Genomic DNA, 21555 nt, shown 5'->3' with positions numbered 1-21555 from the left:
ATCCATAGAGTTCTTCTCCACCAGTCATTCACATGGCAAAGTTCTAAAAGAAAAACATATTTTGTAGTCTACACTTGTTCCATCAAAGTATCACATAATTGCTTTTTTTTTATAGATTACTCCCAAAGAGCTCTCGGAGAAGGCTTTCTGGACCCAGGCGAAAGAAGACAGATTTGAAAAAGACGAGCTGTTTGCAAAAATCACCCTCACTTTTTCTGCACAGACCAAGTGTGAGTGACCTACAGGTTTTTTTTTATTCCTTTGATCTTGCCATTTTATTAGAATCTCTGGATTATAAAGCTGGACATATAGTAGTACATACAGTACATCAGTGATAACAAAACACAATTACAGTATGTGTGTGTGTGTGTGTATATATATATATATATATATATATATATATATAATTCAATTGTGTGATCATACATCCACCTGCAAAAATTTGGCTTTTGAACCTGCACATAAATTATATTTTATCATTTACATTCTTAGCATTTGTGTTGAAATATTTTACTGACCACTAGAGGGTGCAAAACTCACGCAATAAATTTCTCTTCATGTAGGTCGGTTGTGTATGATTTATATATGGGTTCAGATCAGTGGTCGAAGAGTTGGTGTATTATATTCCAGTCGCTTACAATATAAATATATATACAGTGATGTAAGTTTGGTATATGGTTGTATCAGAGCCGTAACTTAGAATTCTAGCGCCTGGGGCGAGAAACACACATGCAGCCCCCCCCTAGCCCTCAATTTTAGCCAAATGAGCCTTAAATATTCCTAAATTGCACCCCCCTTCAGCCTTGCGCCCTGGTCGATCGCCCCTGTCGCACAGCCCTAGTTACGGCCCTGGGTTGTATGCATACCAACACTTCTACTGCCTTTATTGTAAAAATATCAAATCCCATTCATTTACATTCCCATTATATAATTCATACTGTCACTTCTAAATTTTCACTTTGACCACTGATTCAGATAAAGTGCTACTTGTATATGAAGAACACAAAATTAAACAGTTGCATAAATTCTTAAAAGCAGAACCAAACTCATGGTGATCTATTAACATTTTCCAAGGCTTATTTTATGTCACCTTAGAATTACAGTGCTCACTCTTTATAACACCCCTCCCCCCATCCATTCTACCTGGTATAGTCTCTGCACAAAAGTGCATTAAAATATATGAATTCCATTACTCATTTTTATAACCACATATTTTCAAAATACCAACTTGAGCACTTGTCTTGCCTCATCATAGTATATAATGGGTTAAATCTCTAAAATATAATTTGTCATTAGTTTGATCAGAATTTCCCAAGTACCCCCATTGTATTACTTGGTTTTATTTTCCAGTAATATATGAACTACTTTCTGCTGTGCAGAGCTGTACGTCTGTTCCTTCCACACTTCTATTACTCAATCTGCAATCGAGTTACCGTGCACTTAGCAACTGCCCGAGTCTGAATCCATTGGACTGAACTCCAGCATCACCCAAGTGCTGCCTGGAGCTGGAGGAAATATAGGTGCACAGCAACAGGGTGCATTTATGTGTGCAAAATGTGCCCACATACTGACATTAGGGGTAAACGGTAACCCTGTAATCATGCACAGGTGATGTAGCATAATTGACTTGGTCAGAAATTATCCCACATTTATCCACTTGGGGGAACTTGAGGACCAGAGATGACACTTTGGTTTAGCCTGGCAGTTTCAGAATATTCTCTTCGGCATTAAATGGGACACTACAGGGTTAAAAATCCATCTGTTTAGATTGCTGGTACTCACTAATAGTGCACGTTTTGTGGACCTTGTCACAGAGGTTCCGGTAGACTCAGGAATGGCTTAACATATTTAATGCTTTCACCTGAGCTCTTAATAAGAGAATCGCAAAGCATGCGCTGTTAGTAAGGGCAGAGGACAGTTTTGAGAACCAATCTCTTGTTAACCCAGGATTGTTATATTTCGTTTGTTTTATAAATTGGTTGCAGTTTGTTCAGGTACAGACAAAGGTTTGTCTGTTTTATCTTAGTGTTATTGGCTCTTTAAAATATGACCTCCATTCCTTTCTTTACAAGTAAAAGCACTGAAGGACGGCAGTAGGTTATGTGTCCATCATATTTTCTACTTTCTTCCGTTTTAAACATCATAGCTCCTCTTTCGCTTGCCTGAAGCCACTGATTAATGGACTCTCTCATCTTTAATTTCACTTCACTTCATGTTTTTTTATTTTTTTATTAATTTAATGTTTTCTGCCCTCTACATTGTTGGAAGCATTTTTCAAGGCAAATAAAAAGGAAGAGCTTTTCTGTAATTATAGCAAACGCCAGCCAGTGCCCTCTAAATACCTCTTATGTCATCTGCATACCAAAAACCTCTCCACCAGCCAGTGATTGATTGTTATTGGTTGTGGCCCAACGTTACATATCAAGGACATATGCCCACAGAGGATGCAGCTGGCTGATTCTGAACCTTTTATGTAAAACAATCACTTGCTGCATAGAAAATATATTTTCCTCAAATGTTCACCTTGGATAAAGCTCTTTCTTTAACAATGCATTGAATCTCCAGGTGGTAGTGTGAACTGTTAGAGTTTCTGTGTTGTTGCATTACAATATTGCCTCAGTGTCATTACAGCAATGGAATGGAGACCGTTCATGAATTTAACATTTTATTTTATTATTCTTCTCCCCTTTCTATCTTTGGGCCGTGGCGTGAATATTTCCTGCGGCGATCACAGCTTCCAAGGGTAAGTGCTTCTGATTTCCCAGAATTCCACAGCATGAGTTGACATTACACAAGGTGTTCTTGGTCAAAAGGATAGAGTGCACACCGAGGGCCCGCTTACGTATGCAAGGAGAATACTTAATTCTCCTGCGTGACTAAACTAAACGGTAATAGAAAATGTAGAGGAACTACTTAGGTAAGTTTATGTCTTTGTAAATCTCCAACTTCTCTGCTGACCTGCCTGATACAGTTGCATTAGCTAATTAATGGGACAGTAGGCACAAATGAAATTATACTTGCCATCAATACGTTTTAATTTGCACAGCCAGGAGCCTGTTCCTCTCTCATCTTGCATCATGTCAAATTAATGATACAATTAGTATCATTTAACTGGAAGTGCCACATATTATTATTTTCCCCTACTCACTTCTGTTCAGGAGAATAGTTTATAATTATCTCAAGGTCTTCTTTTAAATACATTTATTGGTTTTTTTCCCCGGCCACTACCAATTTCACGTTCGCCTACATTCGCTTTCTTTTTATATCTGTGTAATGAGATGACAAACCACACTCGTTTTTGGCACAATACCAGAAATTGGGCAGTCATTATGTGCCAGTACATGGTAAACTTGTGCTTTCACCATTGAATAAATAGAAATAAAAAGGGGCCAATTCAGTTCTTTGTGATGTGTAGTGGAGGGCCTCTGGAATGGTCATGAGGACACTGCGTGGTGGGGAATTCAATTGGCTCCTTAGTGTTTCATCTCTCACTGGTTTTCTCAGGTTGGTTACTTGAGTTCACCCTCTACTCAAGATTAGAATTCAGCTAGGCCAGTGTTGGCTAACCTGTGACACTCCAGGTGTTGTGAAGCTTACTGCTGGAAGGGTATGCTGGGACTTGTAGTTTCAACACCTGGAGTGTCACAGGTTAGCCAACACTGAGCTAGGCCCTTGGGTATGAAATGTAATACATGCAATCATCAGCAGTTATTAGCTGTTCAGTCAGGAAAGGGATCTTGGGCAATCCTGTGTTATGAAGGTAATCTATTGATCAGCACACCATAGAGGGCAAGCTACTGTATGCAGCTGTTATTCTGTATTCTTTTTGATGGTGTGATGTATTGTTACATGCTCAGAGGGTTTGTCTTTTTTCATTTCAAGACTTTTTTACTCCCTGTAGGTTTAAGCTGTCCTTTGGCAGTCCCCCCGAATAGAACAAAAGCAGCTTTTGTAGTAGGCAGGACTCCATTGAAGTAAATTGTGCTATCATTTTTTGATCGTAACCCAATCTTTTAAGAGCACAACCTCGACGCTTCCTCTGATGACCCCTTCAGAAGTGTAGTGGCCAGCTGTACCTGTGTTTATGCATATTTAAAAAAAAAAAATAAGAAAAGAAAAAAAGTTATATAACAAGTCGCTTCTTTCCCCTTCATGATAAATCATAATCAGTCATTGAATGTAACACTCCCACGTTTTACATGTGTCCCCATGGCCACTCTAAGGACGTGTGCACATGGGTACAGTACCTTTACCTGCTGTGTCAGCAGAGTGGGGGGGGGGCACCTAATAAGCTAAAATGTATACTTCAGTCCATGGACCCTATAACTGTGTCATTCCTTGTATAAAGTACAGTACTCATAGTTTGTACCTCTGTAAGAACTAGTCTTGTTATGATTTGGGTTAGTGCTATTTGTGTTAAAAGATTGGAATTGTCATGAAATGGAAAACAGGCAAAGTTAAGAGGGAAATATCCCCTTTACAAAGCCTATGAAATAAACATATTTATCCCAGTAGGCTACTAATTAAGAATCCTTATGTCACACAAACACAGTGTAAAATTTGTTAAACACAGGCCAACTGCTTAGTAGTAGTACTACTTCTCTCTTTCTGGGTGCTGAGTGAAGTTCCTTGCATCCTTTATTTCATATGCTCTATATTTTGGACATCCCTTTGCCCTAAAGTGTGCCCCAATGTAGCAGTTTAGTGGTGGCTTTGTTCACTGGGACCCCATTGTTGGCTAAGTGTTTTCTTAACCACAAATGAGATCTTCTCCAACTCTATTGTCAAAGTAATTGGGAAAGGGGAAATTTCACCCTCTGTGGGAGAAGAGGCTGTAGCTGTAATTATATTGAGTGATACTGTAACAATGGAGAGTGTGTGTCCAGGAAGAGTGAACTGCATATAACTCATATTGATGGATGTGTCCCTGAGAATTGTATTCAAATGTTGGCAATTATAAAACAGGCCTTGCTGGTGGATTAGCGTAATGTATTTCCATTTAAAAGAGAGAAAACCATGACCTTGTGCTTAGACTTTAGAGACTGCAGAAGTCTCCTCTTTCAGTTTAACCATTGCAGTCATTTACAACATATGTTAAGAAAGTCTATGTAACCCGAAAGGAATATGGAACCTTCTTCATGTAATATAGATCATCTGTAGGTTATGCAGAGTACAGGGCCTATATGCAGAACACGATTTGTGCTGACACATGTCCAGATTTCACTGGCAAGCTTGGCTACAGGATTACTCTATGGCTAGCTGTAGGTGTTGGGAACAATTCGGTAGATTAAGTACATAGCTAATTTGTATCTGGAATGCGGTCATTAAAATAAAAATAGTAGAATAAAAAGAACTTAAAAATGAACAAATAGCTATATATTCATTCCCCTACTGCCACTCCTGCTGCTATTAGTGGAGTATGGTTATGGTAGCCAACACTGTTGAGATTCTTGTCCAGCGCTTGCTATCCGTAATAAACCAGCATGCCTGCACTGACGCATATCCTATGGAACTAATTTAGACTTAGCCAGGAGCAGTCACAGAATTTATAGATAGGGGGGTTATAAATGCATAATTGTGGAACAAAGCATGGGAAAAAAAACCCCAGACATTTAAGATATTATATAATAACAGCTGGTTATTAATATTGGGGACCACTGACGAGCAGTACTCCTACTGAGGAGTGTTCACACCACCTACACTGTGGAAACTGTGCAACAGATATGTGTCGCGAGTCTCCCCCATCACTGTCAGCTGTTGCAGTGGGACATTGGGGATACAATTGGGAACACTCAGAATGAGGTACCGCTGCTTGTTTCATGCTCTAAGTGGTAGAGCCAGTTTTACAGTAAAAGGGGCCCAGGGCAAAGATGCAGCATGGAGCCACCCATAGTGCTACAATGCTATGTTAAAAGCTACCCACAAAACATGGAACAGTGGAAGTGCAACTGTCCTAACAGCCACTGAAAATTACATAGGAAGAAGTGGTTCTGTGCAGCATAGTAAATCAATTGAGAATTGCATGCAGAATGGAAATTGCTAGTGTAATAGTCCCATATTGGAACTAGTTACAGAACTAAAATGTACATATATGTAATAAAATTTTGAAAAAATAAGAATGATATATAAAGTAAGCTGTATTTAATATAAAACCCCACATTAATATGAATCCCTTTACAGAAATCTGACCATTTTAGCAAATGAATACTACTCTACAGAACTATTGTTAATCCCTCTCACCCAATTAAAATAAAAATATTAACATTAGGGTTATAGTTTACTTACCAAGTTCATGGCATCAGGAAACTACCGAGGAGCACAGGTCATATATTTTCTATCTTTGCTTTTGTACTAGAGCCAAAAACCTACCTAACATCAGTGACGGTGGTCATTTTGTTGAATCCAAAGTTCATTAAAACATATATGAAGATACTGTCAAAAATAATTGTAAAATAATTCTAAAGTTCATTTAATACAGATACTAACTGGCAGATACCTGGAATTTGGCAGTTCCTGTGATTGGAGCACAGGGGGATCTGGGTAACATGAAACCACCTGGAAGTGTTGCCTTGAGTGCAACTTATGCCTGGGTGAAAAGTGTTTTCCACTGCATTTTACGCACCCGTCACTTCTGTAAATTAGGTTGTGCTTTTTTACATTTTGTCTCTCTGCAGCACATAATGTTTTCCTTGTTCTTCTGATACTCCTATTCTTTTTGTGTTTTGGTATAAAACATAGGGTCTCTCGCCCCTCCAGCAATATGCTTGATTTCTCTACTTAGCAGCATTCCGGCAGCAGGGAATTTGGGTGGGGTGGGTGAGGTTTGGCTCATGGGAAAGGCACCGTGTGATTGGATAACCAAGACAGTGGACCAATTGCTGTCAAAATATAGCAGTCTTGTATTACACTTGGAAGGAGGAGAGTCCTTTTAAAGGATCTGACAGGGTTTGTCCATGAAAAGGTCTCACATCTTTAACTCTGCCGCTACAGCTGATTGCACAGTTTAATTATCATAACAAAAAAGGTGCATAGCAGTGATATCTGACTTTACACCATACTAAACACCTTATGACCTTTAAAAAGGTCTTCATAAAAATGTCTTTTTTTTTTTTTTTTTTGGTCTACTTATTGAGCGGAATCTAAATGAGCTGATTTTGCAGCCTAGCTTCCGTCCGTCTTTGGGCACCCACCAGCTTGACCAGTAGGGCATAATCCATTATTAAGAGAGAGATGTATTTTACACCCCCTCCCATCAGTGATATCCTGAGACTCAGAAGCTCAATAACAATTGCTGCCTTCCTAATAAATGAACATTTTATCTGCTTTCTGCTGCTTTCTGTTTTATTTAGACGTTCATCGAACCCCCTGATGGGTGAAACTAATAAGGGTAGCTTCAAAACACTCCAATCTTTTCCCCCCTCCCCCCCACCTTTTTGTGGAATTAGCATATTTATGGACATTATAATTTTCCCTCTTTAGCTGATCTGATAGCAATGGGCTGCACTTTAATTTGTTTCAATAAAAAGCCTGACAGGCTCAGAGCTGTTTCAGGCAGTTTGAAGGCAGTGATTCACACATTTGCATAACATGAATGTGCTGTTAATGGTCCTGCATTGGAGGAATTATTTCTCTTTCTCTTTCTCTCTCTCTCTCTTTTTTTATTTTTTTCTGCCTCCTTTTCATTAGTGTTTTATTCAGACCTGTCTAGCAGTGAAAGGTGTGTGCCGTCCTCCTTTTAGTAATTATCTATTGATGATGTTGTGCCGAAACGCCAGCTGGAACCGGTTCCCCTTAATTCCCGTCAAAGTATAAAAATGAGATGCTTGCCTGTGAATGTGGAATTAACCTGTGGAGGGCCAACACTAAGGGGATGTAGATGTGATTCCCACCTAATATGTGTGCCTGTTATTAGTCCGTTGTAGAGGTGACTGATTCATCCACAATGATGCTCTTGCATTACACAGAAGTGGTCTATGAAGTATTCCGTAAGGTAAAGAATAGGCCATAAATACATTTTCAGTCGTTGTATGTTTCTTTATTAATATATATGCTAGTAATAAGCCAGGGTTTGGAAGTCTGTCTGCCCCCTCATATGTGAGAGGCGCTTTGTTGGAAATTAATAATATGGTTGTTTTTTTTGACAATCTTACCACAAAGGGAGGTGGTGTTCCTCTGAAGTGTATGATTATTAATAATTACATTTATCTGCATTGTGACAACTGTAAGACTGACAAGGGGGAATTCAGCCCAAGGTCCCGTAGGATCTTTGTGGAATATTTTCCTGATGGTCCCTGTCCCAGTGGAGCTTAGTCTAAATCCCCTACCACACCCACGTCCATGTTGTCAGAAGCCAATTAACCTATCACATAAGCGTATTCTGTCTGTCCAATCCGCCATGATCTTGTTTCAGTGGACCTTCAGCTACTTAAACACTGACTGCTCCTACTTGCACCATTTGTCCTAGCCTGCCACTTACTGTCTGTAAATGTCAAATTTACACCTACGGGGTTTCAGTTGCAGGAGGGTATTGGTGCCACAGTCCGGTTCCAGGTGCTGGTCAAAGAGCCTCTTAGACTTCTGGGTAGTATGTATCAGCTAGTTTTGCTGGTTGCTCTTGCTAATTCTTCCTGACAGCTTACTTGGGATCAGGACTGCTGGCGAGTAGGCATTGCATAGGCTCGGAATGTTGACTCAATGCAGGACAGCCGGGGAGCGCATTATTGGATTGACCTTTTTTCTGCTACACACATCACCTAATGGTAGTGTTGTTATACACATTACATGAGCTAAAGGTGTTATGCATTGTATTCACACAATGAGGATTTGGGTAAACCAGCCTCCTCAGCCAATCCAGATTGAGCAAATGTGCACAAGGAGCAGTTTGCTTCACTGTTAACAAGGGGCTGGGTTTGAGTTCAGCCCCCTCTCAGGCCTGGTGCACTTGGTCTGGGCTCCGGATTTATTTTTAAGTCTTCGTTACTTTTTTTTTCTAATGCCACCACTGAGCCAAATTCAGCTCCAGGAGGTGTGGCCAGATCCTGGAAGAACAGATGTTTATACATTAAAAAAAGCGTTCTTAATCGGACGTAAATGCATTTAATGTTATATTTAGCTGTGGGCATATTCCTAGATATAGGCAAGTGCTGCAAAGCATTTCCTGCAGCATGTGCCGGGAGAGATAGGGGGAGCCAGCCACAGTAAGGCTTTCTATTTAAGAAACTGTATGCTGTAAGACTACTATTTTAGATTATCTTTAAGGGAAGGCTCCCTTTTTATTAATCTTAATAGTTTGACATATTTTAATATTACTGATCACAGGATTTCTAACAAAATGAAATGGTGCGAAGGTAATTTACGGCATATTGTGTCATTGGAATACAAAGTGTTTGCACGTTTTAATGTAAACCAATGCTTTTAGGCTCTGTGAGTGTTTAACCTTGTGAATCTAATTTTCCTAGGACAAGAGAACAAGCTCAATGAGCTTTTCATATAAATTTCATTCCCCTGTGCTCAAGGCATTGATTTGACAAAGCAGTTGTTAAATTGCAGGTGGATTGTCAAGTCCAAGCCATCCTTGGTTATGGATGGCAGTACATTTAAGATGGGAAGTTGTGTAATGTTTAAGAATGAAGTTAAATGCGATTAAACCATTGCATGTGGTTTCCCCCCCCCTGTTTTTTATGTATCTTTATGTTTGTTTGTAAAGTTTCACTTTATTTGGATTTATAATGGAAAATAGACCAGAAATTCTCTCTTGTCCTTTTTTTCTTTTTATTATAAATTGTGGTGGTGATGTTTTTATTTCTGCCATAATAGATGGTTATTTTTCTTGGTTACGTTTAGCTAGTCGGTTAGGCTCTGTGTAAAAGCTATCGCCATTTATTTTAATATTGCAAGGAAAGTCTACCTTCAAATCATTTTTAATATGCAATGCATTTGCTAGGTTGTGAAAAAAAATATATAGCTAAAGATAGTAATCGTGAAAAGTACTTTTCTTCACTCATTTTCGACTCTCATTGCTACACATATGGCAGACATTTTTTTTTTTTTTTAATAAAATCTCTCACTTCTGCATGGCCTAAGGAGTAATGGGATATTTTCAGTGTATCTGTGGTTGAATGGATTAATGTTCTGCCCTATCTAGACCGTGTAACTGCAAATTTCCAACCCGCCTAGCTCTGGCACACTGTTTACATGTGGGAGTGAAAGGAAGGCATCTGCAATTGTCATGCTTGTGGGGAATATTTGAACAGCTTGAGAAGGTTCTAATTTCTGTCTACTTCTGCCGTGAAACGGTATAACCATCCTGGAGGAGCTGGAGCACAAAATTGATTTTTGGTCAGGTGTGTTATTTTGGTTCCTTCCAGTCTATGCGAAATTAAAATGTGAAAGCACAGAATCGTCAGTCAGTTGAAAGTAAGGACGAATTTATCAGAAACTCCACATATATTTATTTTTATTTTTTGCCTCATGAACACTGAAATCACAACACCTCCTGCTCTGTCCAGGATAGCAGTGAAATAATTTGGTTTTAATTTGAATATACTTTATGTAGCACTTGTGGCTTTGTGCATCACTATACGGAAGCTGCCATAAATTAGCCTCATTGGTGATGAGCTGAATGTAATGTCTATAAATTGTCATTATAATACCTCAAAGTTTGTGTATGAATCTCCTTGTGTGTGGAGAGAGCTATAGATATAAAGAGATAGATATAGGTATATAGATATATATGAGATATATATGAGATATATATATATATATATATATATATATATATATATATATATATATATATATATATATGTGTGTATAGATAGATAGATAGATATATCTATCTCTAATTATAGAGACAGAGAGACATGGATATTTAAAGAGCAGCTGTTTCTTACACTCAGTAAAGGTAGCCATTTTGTATGACCATTGCTTGTAAGAATCCATCCAACCCAACAAATTACATCATGGATCAGGGAATGTCACTGGCTCCTAGTGAATTGATGTGCTTTCAGCCATACATCCCAACTACTAGATTTACCTAATCGGGACAGTGTGCATAAGAAAAAACATGGTAAACTTGCACAGGGCATGGTCATGGCACACTGAGGTGTGCCACATCCCAGGAGGTGTGCCCATTGCTTCTGAAATGCTAGGCCAACGCCAGCCCCAACTCTACCCCATTTTGATGAACTCTTGAAACATTTTTTGTATATATCTGGAAATGTTATTAATAGCTGTATTGTAAAAGCCAAATTGTATTTTAGATGTACTGGCTCTTTAACTGACAGAAATTTCAGCTTTTTGGCCTGTGTCAGATCTGTAAGAACACTGTCCTAAAGTGTATATGTGTGTGTGACAGGAAGGTACTCCAGTAAACATATATATATAAAATAGTATAAAAAGGGTGACACTGAAATATCAAGTATCACTGAACAATGTATTTTACATTAATGCTTCTAAAATTAGCTTTAATATTGGGGTGAAGTGGGCTAAAAGGAACCAAAAAGCCCTCCATGTTAATAAATAACAATAGCCATTTTAAAATAGAAGGTATTTACATAACTATACACCATGGGTCATTCACACATCGCTGGAATCAACAATGGTTTTAGCTAAAGGCGGGGAAAGGGAGACAGGCCCTAAGCTTTATAGAAGAGATATTCTCTATGAAGGGTTGCTTTGCAGAAATAGTGATATAAATCACTATTTGTTAGTGAATTGCAGGTCGATATTCTTATCACTGAATCTATTAAAGGCAAATAGACTTATAAATCACAAGCTTGCCAGACGTGACAAAATTAGAGAAATCACTGATTTATCAGTGTTTAGTATGGAACAGGGAAATCTATGAAATATCAATTTAGTAAATCAATCTTTGAAACCAGTGAAAATATTTTTGATTTCTGACACTTGAGATGACCTCAAAAGCAATGAGATGGACAATAAATACAAGAATTGAAACGAATGGGCCCATGCATTTTAATGCTTCCACAATGTGCTAATAACTCAACTGACTGTTATTATTACATAGTGTTAGTTCACAACTCAGGAAAAGACTTCTGAATCTCTTGTAGGATAAGTCAGAATATGCTGCTAGGGTCCCCAGGGTTGTGGAAAACATGGTGTCCTGACATGTCTATGGCTGTCTGTACCATGTACTGTAGACAGTATAATCTTACGGTGCAGAACCTATACTTTGCTGCATATAATATTTGAGGCTCCACAAGCCAAGCTTTTGCTCTACAGGAAATTGTATGGATGGGGAAGGGAAAAGAATGGGGATGGAGGTTTTCTTACCCTGTTTGGCTTTGGCCTTTCACTGGGTCATTTTTTGGCAAGTCCTCATTTTGACAGTTCCTTTGCTGCTACATAAGGCTTTGTAGATGTGATTGGTCCACCTACTGAGGCTGCAGGCCATCTTCCTGAGGAAATTCCATAGTCGTGTGCCCAGCTGCTTCACAACTCCTGCAGTTGGGTTCATTGCAGTCCATCACATGGCCAAACTGGCTGCATTTGCTGCAGATCTACGACGGTCATTCATATGCAGTATGTCCTGCTAAGTTACCCAGAAAGAAGATCAGTGGAAGGTGTTGGAGTCCATCTGCCCGGGAGTTCTCATAATTTAGGTGTCTCCAGTGAAGTAGGCAACTGTGTACTTAACTGTAACCAAAAGTGAGTGAAGTACCTTAAAAAGAAAAAAAAAACCCTGTATCTGTACTATAAACCTGTGTCTATGCATAGTTAGCTTACAAGACCATATGCAGAAATATTTGCATGTATGTCACAATTCCTTGAATAAGAAGGGGATATTTTTTTTTCTCCCTTCGAGGAGCACTGCAATATTATAGTAGTGATGTGAAAATATTTTGCTGTGATCTTTATGCTTAAAACATACTTGCCAACTTATGGCAAGTATGATCCAGGAGCTGTCGGGGGCAGGTGGGCGTGCAGCGGCGGGGCACCGAAAAGCGTGTAATTTTTGGCCCCGGCTCGTTTACATCATTACGTTACGGGGCCAAATGCCGCGATTCACCGGAATTGGTGGATGGAGGAATTTGGATTTTTTTCTGCCCACTTCACTAGGAAGTGGGCAGATGTGGGAGACTGTCATATTCTCCCGGGGGTCCGGGAGACCCACCCAGAATTTGTGAGTCTCCCGGACATTCCAGGAGAGTTGGCAAGTATGGCTTAAAATGTTACTGTGCTTTTTAAAATTAGAAACACAGAATATGTTGAACTGTAATGTACCTCATGTCTGTTGTTAAAATAGGGTAGCATTCAATTAGCCTGTGTACTATTGCCGTTATCACAGTAACAGTGCTCATTATTACCGTTCGTAATTTTAACCCGGACTTCTCAAAAATCGGCGTGAAAAAATACCGTACTAACAGCAATAGTGCGCATTATTACCGTAGTAACGGTAATAGTGCGCAGACCGCACTACTAATGCGGCCAAGTGAATTCCCCCCACGGAGTTTTAAAAAATAAATAAAATATAACTGCTGATCATTTGACATTATGCAAATCGTTGCTGATATACTTACCCTTTTTACAAAAAAATAGTGGTTGGTTCGGTTTTTTATTTCAATATAATCCGGTTTTGTATCCTTGTATTCTACATGTTGGCTTGTTTGTGTAAATCTGAATACATTGCAATTGTATCTCAGGCCGATGAACCAACGTCTTACATTCTGCAAACAAAGCCGTACACGGCATATATAGTTCTATGACGAGTACATTTTAAGTGCAATAACTGCTCGAGAAATGAGTGATGATGATGTTGTGACATTTGTCCCTCCCAGTACAGCTTTTATACTTGTTGAATTTCGCCATACAGAACATGGTAAATGTGTTCAGCATTGTGCAGATGCTGAATTAGTATGCAGTAGTAAGATTAGATTGCTGTTACGGGGGAATAATTAGGCTGAAAGTACCTCAAGTAATGTGAGTAGGGAGAAGGGGAACTAAACGTTAATGTGTTCGTGATAGTATGTGTGACCTCGAGGCGCTTCCTCTAATCCAGTAATACCCAGCAGTTCCAATCCTGCTATGTTCTGGATTCTCCCGTTGCTCTAGGGGCTAGCTGATGCCCAAATTCAGGGCAGGCAGCTGCATAAGTGTCTAATCTTCTAAATACTTTAGTTCGGCAGACTGAAGAAAACAATCTGTTTTTCTAGGACAAGTAGATATAAGTTGTGGGTTTTCTCCGAGGAGTCTGTAGTGGGCCAGATACTTCAGTGTCGAAGTAAGCTGAAACAACGGCCTGCTTAATTCTTAGGAGTGTTTACATAATACAGGTCTGCATCTTCCAGGATATGTTTTAGTTGGGGTTATGCACAGTAAAGCTATTAAAAATAAAAAATTAAACCGTTTATGCACTGTAAGCCGGGTGTTGTCTTTCATTTCACAGAGTTTTCAAGTTTGTTCTCAGTGGAAGTGTGCTAGTAGTCACCACAGCGTAATAAACAGTATAGTGTACATTTATCGGTGGTAGTCACTCTAGCGGCACTCTAGCGACATTGTTTAGAACGACCCAGAAATCACGAAGGCTATCACTACAACAAGCTGAAAATACCCACTTACTATATCATAGACGGGGAATATATATATATATATATATATATATATATATATATATATATATAACGTCACTGCTAATGGTCAGACTGAAAACTGCGCTTTTAAAGCAGCAATGCTTGGACCCACTGCCTGTATAATGTCAATCAGGTGGTGGGTCCACGCATTGCCGCTTTAAAAGCGCCGTTTTCAGTCTGACCATTAGCAGTGACGTGATTTGTTACTGTAGATATTCGGGAAAGTCGCTCTTTACGTCTGAAGGTGATTTCAACTGCCGGATATACTGCCTGTCTGTGATATAGTAAGTGGGTATCTCTAGCTTGTCAAAGTGATAGTCTTCGTGATTTCTGGTTCGTTCTAAATTGTGTCTGCATTATAAGTGCCATAAATTTATACCACACCCTACATTTATATATACGTGCACCCTAGACTGTCCCTACTTTTGCAGAAATGCCCAATTCCTGCTTGTACTGTTAACTGCAAGACTTCGTTCATGTCCTGGCCTAATGGGTGTGTCACTAGATGGAACGTGGATCTGACTGATACATGGACGTATGCCGTATTTTGGTAGAAGGGATTATTTTGTCCACCAACCAGCAGAATATATGTCTGGTGAAGTAAACTAACTTAAGATCTTTCAGACATTTTCTACCCTAGATGCTGCTAATAGTTTCAGTAATGGATAAATCTCATTTGTTTGGTGTCTGTAGAAATGGTGTATAATTACTTTGAAGGGCTGGCACACCTGCTTTGTCCATGGTATGGGAAGAGGACTTTTTACTTCTCTATTTGTAAGTGTTGCAAGTTGCCATTTCATATTGGATAACCCTGTGCTTTAGGATTTGTTGCCCTTTTAAGATCAATGGAGTAAACTCTTTGTGAACCCGAAGAGTCACAGAAATATCAGGTGATTCAGTTATAAAGATTAGCGTAGCGTCCTTATGTTGGGCTGAAGTAATCCAGCTACCCCGCAGCCCAACTGCACATTCCAGCAAATAGGAATTTGCTATGTATCATTTCCCTGGTGGCTCTGACACGCTGTTTATAGCTAATCTTGCTAACTCAAGCAAGCTGAACGGTATTGTGCTCATTTAATGTTGTGTTCAAATCAAACGTCACGAGACACACTATGCTGCAGTATATGGGAACACTATATGGGCATGCCTGGGAACGACCTTATTATTTCTGCATGTACAATGTCCGTGTAGCAGAGTAATTGGCTAGGAGAACTAGTGAAGGAGTGTTGTTTCAGCAATATCAATCTGTGTATGTGCCTTTTGTCTTTCAGTATGTCGTGTTTATTTTCATGCTCCTAACGATGGACAAACAAAATAACAATATTGACCTAAATATCACCTTAAACGTTTTCTGTAAGGAAGAATACACCATTTCATATGAAATGGATCCATAGTATTATCCTCACAGTATTTTTTATTTTATTATTTAATAATAATAATTATTATTATTTTTTGGGTGTTATGCTTGTATGAAAGTAGTTTTGTGTTTACTTACAACAAGTTTCATACTATTTGTGATATCTTAACACCCCCACCCCACCTGCAACCCCATCTTCTAATCAGACCCGTTGCCTTGGTAACATTGGTATTAGGAATTTTAGGTATTTGTGCTTACAATTTAAATGCTAAGAAGTTGAAATGGTAACAATAGACTGCACAAGGCTGCAACTCGCATCAAGTGCTTTTAACCTGTGTTGGGTTCAGGAGGGGATGAAACCTCTTTGACTCCCATTATCTACGGTGATACAATCCATGTATCTTGTCCTTCGCATAGTCTGTTAAACACATTTATCAATGTTCGCTGTCTGAATGGTAATTGCTCTGAAGCTTAACTATTACCGGTATCTGTTTTATATACCTATGACTATTTCATCTTGTCTCTTAGTAATGACTCTGTATATTGCTGCATATTCAGTCAGTATTTTGTCAAATATATTTAGGATTTACATTTTGACGTTCATTTTTAATAATTCTAAACTGGTCTGTTTTAAGAAAAGCATTCCAGTAAATAATATGATGTGCTGATATTTGTTATCTTTCGCTGGCTTGTGGGGAAATGCAAAATTTAAATTGGCCAGGTTCACTGCAGCACCAAGGGTTAACTGTTGCAGAAATTAGGGACTGTGTAACATTGTCAGGCACCTCTTCAGAAAGGACTGCATTGCATTATAAACAGAACTCTGTATGAGTATACCACTGGTAGAATACCCCCAGGTATTGGATGTGCGGTGTCATGAATGCTGTCAAAGCTGCATGGAAGTTACAGAGAATAAATTATGCAAATTCCATTTTGTTAGTGGACACCTCTGTTTCCCTAGCTATCTGTATACTTATCTAGCATTTCATTTGTCCTAGCAATAGACTTGACTGTGGTGAATAAGGAAGGAGAGAGACCTCACCGTTATCTCTTCAAATTTAATCTGTACACAGGCAGACAAAATTATATGTCCCAAACCACAAGCATCTGACCCTGGGATTCAAATTGGGTCTCCAGGAAGTTTCTCAGTGTCTGATATATACAATTAAAGTAAATCTCCATCACCCTTCACACCAACTAGTAGGATAGTGGTTAGCCAACCCACCAGTGCCTCTGTAATACCGCTTTCATACTGCTGCCCCGGCAATTTCCCAGGTTTTTCAAGCCGGGTTTTTGCCGGGGCTCGGAGCGTCCCAGCTCAGAAACACCATTCATACTGCACCTCTGACCTGGGAATTTCCCGGGTTGACCCCATTCATACTGCACAAGTCTGTGCCCTGGCAATTTGTGGGAGTCCTCACCAGAGCAGTTTTCATTGGCTGAAAAATGGTAATGTCGTTGAAAGGTGACTGGTTTTTTGAAATAAAAGCAATTTTCTCCAACAAACTCCGATTCTGCTTCAGCTTGATCTGCACTCCACCATCCACCATTTCTCCTAAACTCCTTCTCGAATCTTCCACGGGCTCCCACCGATGACATCATCCTCCAGAGAAAGGCAGACAGCCAATCAGCTTGTTTTCTGTGCAACCCGGGTTGAAAAACCCGGGTTGCACCATTCATAGTGCAGGCGACCCGGGAATTACCCTTCGATAAATCTCAGGTTGAAGACCCTGGTTTTTAGACCCGGGATTTTTGACTTGTACCATTCATACTGCACCAAGACCCGGGTCGTTTGAGCTCGCCCCGGCAAAAACCCGGGATTTTGGTGCAGTATGAATGGGGTATTACACTCTTATACCTCTTATGCCATTCAGCGGTTTTGATACAGAAGGGTATTAAGGGTTTAAAATTATCCTGCCATTGCTGCCAGGGATATTAATCTTTCTAGATGCATCGGTGGAGAAACATTTAGGGCCATGGACTTTGAACCACTGACATTCTGCTACTTGGATTGAGACCGGGTTCACACTCTTTGAGGGTCCATTGTAGCTGTTTTTAAACAGCTGAATTGCTCCAAAACCTTCTAGACCACCTAGTAGTCTGTTTATACAAGGGAAGTTCATGTGGATTTCATTATGATTTCATCCCATAAATGTATATCCCAGTAGTAGGGCTGACTTTGTATTGTTCATCTGTTATAAAATACGATATTCACCAGGTTACCTTACAGGTAGGCCATGTTAGACTGCGAGGATACAGTACAAAAAGCATCAGTCTGTGATTTATCATTTTGCATTGTAAGGGAAAAAATACTAGTTTTGTGCATGATTTGCATTCCCACTTAAGTGTAACGGTGTGTTGGCTGTGAGCTAAATTGTTTTGGTTGCTCTTATGCAAAAAAAAATATCCTTACCTATTTGCTACTACTAGGTGTCATATTGGCAACGCGTGTACCGCACTGTCGTTTCATATGATAACCGAGTGCATCCATTGTTCTGTCGACTGCCTTATGCTGGAATGATGAAACATACAATCTTATGCATGAATTGCTTTCTATCTATCTGTACACTGGTTACACGTGAAGAAAATGGTGTCTATTAGTCATGCAGAATAATATTCCATATGACAATAATAATACTTGGTCTATGCTGATATACTTGTTGTGTGAAAACTTGTAGGGGCGTATTCAATTGTTAGCGTTAACGCTGAAAAACGAGCGCTCAAAAAAATATTACCGTTTATACGGTAATATTGCGCGCGAAAAGCGTTAATACTGATGTGAATGAGTTCTCTGTACAGCGCTGCGGAATTAGTGGCGCTATATAAATAAATGATGATGATGATGATGATGATAATACGGTAGTTTACTTGCGAAATTTTAGAGCTAAAATTCCGCGAGTAATTACCGTATTAACGCTAAGATTTTTTGAGCGCTCGTTTGTTAGCGTTAACGCTAACAATTGAATACGCCCCTAGAGTTGATCTGTCTGTAGCGCTCTACTAGAGTGTGCAGCCGAATAAGTATATTGAGAAAACCACAACCTTCTCTATAATGAACTTAATATACAAAATCATATACATACATCAGGCGCTCCTTTCATACAACATGGTAAAAGCGATATCTTCAACAATCCCCAAAAGTGTCCAATGACTGAATCTGCTGATTCCGATAGTACCAAAATGAAATCTGCAGAAAATACATTCATAACATAGTGTATACTGTCGGATTATATGAAAAAGCACACCATCTTTAACACCTCTTCCACCTTGCGCAATAAATATATTATTCCCACGTGATACCCGTGATCTTCACACTCGTGGCCCATATGGGTATATGCTTATAGGATGGATGAGATATTCAAGCCATCATATAAGCTGTCTTTTATACAGATCGATCTCCAAATGGTTATTCAGTCCAAACCGTGCACCCAAAAATGTAAAGATATGGCAGATCTAGTGTATTACACTTGAATAAAATATCATAAAAACAACGGACTTCTCAAAAAGCCCAAAACTTCAATAAAAAATGAACATCGAAACAGACTTCTCAAAAACCCACAACTTAAATGAAAATGAACCTTGGAACATAAAAGTGGATGTACTCATACCAGAGAATCGCGTGGAGCAGGCATGAAACATATAGTTGGTTCAGGTCTCCTATTTCTGCGTCCTCTTTACAGTCCACAATTCAGTCCACGTCCACTAGTAACCAACGCGTTTCAGCTTCATGGAAGTCTTTCTCAAGGCGAATCATCGCGAGTGAAAACCATATGGCAGCTCCCACTCCTGTCTAGAGTTTCAGTATTACGATGAAAACAATTTGCCAATAAAAATATACATCTGTATTTCTGAATTATTTATTGTTGTATTTCCCCTTTAAAGTGAATTGTGACCTCCAAACAATGGCGACAGCCAGTTATTTTTTTTGGTTTTTTTTTCCATAAGAATGCCTCCATCGCCTCTTGGATGTGTTAAATCAGTCACAGTGTTATAGTCCGCTCACTATTTAATAGCTTGAGGGCATTGGATGGGACATAATTACCATTTATTTATGCAGCCTCACCAATGTCGCAGCTGTGTACAGAGAACTCACTCATATCAGTCCCTGCCCCATTGGAGCTTAGTCCAAATTCCCTAAAACACACACAGAGACTAGTGTCAATTTGAAAGCAGCCAATTAGCCGACTAGTATGTTTTTGGAGTGTAGGAGGAAACGAGAGCACCCGGAGGAAACCCACGTAAACACGGGGAGAATATACAAAATCCTCACAGATAAGGCCATGGTCAGGAATCGAACTCATGATCCCAGTGCTGTGAGGCAGAAGTGCTAACCACTAATGCACTGTGCTGACGGCGTCTCCAGGCAACTTGGGCATGGAGAGGAAGGGGAATATGACAGAGGTGGCACACAACCTCCTGTGCTTGCTCGTAGTCTACACAGAGAGATCACATGATGTCTAACATATACATTACCCTGTGCTAGGCACAATAATGCAAAGTACATTTTTGAGGCGAGTGTCCCTTTAAGAATAATTGTAAATCTACTTCTGACATCAACGCAGTTTAGTTTTATATTCTTTCCGAAAACAGTTTTCCTATTACTTATCATTGTGAGGTGAACGACAAATATTTTTACAGTGCTTATGATATGTTTTATTACTCCATTGCTTTTCTGTGTTTGTCGGCCAGGCTATTGTTTCTGTGTTGGTGCAAAACAAAAGCTTACATGTTCATGTAATGCCCAGGATAGTAATATGAAAGGGAACACAAGACAATACATTGTTTGCTGGAACTGCCTTCTGACTTGTCTACAAACAAACCAAAGCCAGGACCCGTGCGCCTCTTTTTAAAATAATTCTCTACAAGAAGCGCCAGACTTTAAAGCATTAATAGGACACACATGCTGTACAGAGAATTGCCGGATTCATTTGAAATAAAGAAACAACATTAAAGTGTCAGGGGATCAGAACTACTCTAGAAGAGCTATGAAAAAGAATATTCCATTTGATCAGAGAACGCTCTGGCCTTTTATAATGCTGAGACTGTCTGCTTTAAGCTTTCGCTCCATACAGTTTGTGCCGAGTTAGTCTACATTTATATATGTTCTATAGGTAGATGTTACCCTTTAGTCTAAGGTTCCGCAATTAGTCAGTGTTTTAACTCTCTAGTTGGTCCCTTTACACCTTGGGACGTGTACCTACCTTCTTGTGCCTTTTACAGCCAAACCTACAAAGTGATGTCTTTCTCCACACAATTATCCCCCTTCCCCATTTAAATCTATTCAACTGTCATTCACCAGGCGCTGACAAAATCTGCTTCTTTTATTGTACCTCAGCGGCTCTACGCACAGTTGCTTCTTTTAACTCTACTACAGTGCTTTACTTTAGGTTTTTTTTACCCCCTTGTTCATTTCTCTAGAGGGTTGGAGAAATTCCAGTCTTTGTCTGCCCCGCTCCCCCTTTAATATTAAATTAGAACTGAAATGTCAGCCTTCCCTTTTCTTAATTTTTCTTTCCTTTTCATGCTCTTGATCCAACTTCCAGACTTTTTTTTTTCTTTCTCTCCTTTCAATTAGTCCATCAAACCCACAGTGACAGTTCAATTATT

The 21555-nt window shown here is 39.3% G+C and overlaps 2 protein-coding genes across 3 annotated transcripts in view; both read left to right on the top strand.

Annotated features, from left to right (window-relative positions):
* DIAPH1 (diaphanous related formin 1) overlaps positions 1-2858 on the top strand; it is a 91797-nt gene extending 88939 nt beyond the window's left edge. For both annotated transcript variants that reach the window (XM_075209940.1, XM_075209939.1), the window contains 2 exons: positions 116-230; positions 2735-2858. In XM_075209940.1, coding sequence (XP_075066041.1) covers positions 116-230; positions 2735-2757 — 138 coding nt within the window. In that variant the 3' untranslated portion in view covers positions 2758-2858. The remainder of the gene's footprint in view (positions 1-115; positions 231-2734) is intronic.
* The window catches only part of LOC142152881 (protein diaphanous homolog 1-like), a 418442-nt gene that overhangs the window by 320784 nt on the left and 76103 nt on the right, over positions 1-21555 (top strand). The gene's annotated exons all lie outside the window — the stretch shown is intronic.

This window comes from Mixophyes fleayi, chromosome 4, assembly GCF_038048845.1.
Source record: "Mixophyes fleayi isolate aMixFle1 chromosome 4, aMixFle1.hap1, whole genome shotgun sequence".
In the NCBI taxonomy this organism is placed as follows: domain Eukaryota; kingdom Metazoa; phylum Chordata; class Amphibia; order Anura; family Limnodynastidae; genus Mixophyes; species Mixophyes fleayi.
Note: the sequence above shows the minus strand (reverse complement) of the source record. Positions and strands in the feature narration are given on the sequence as shown.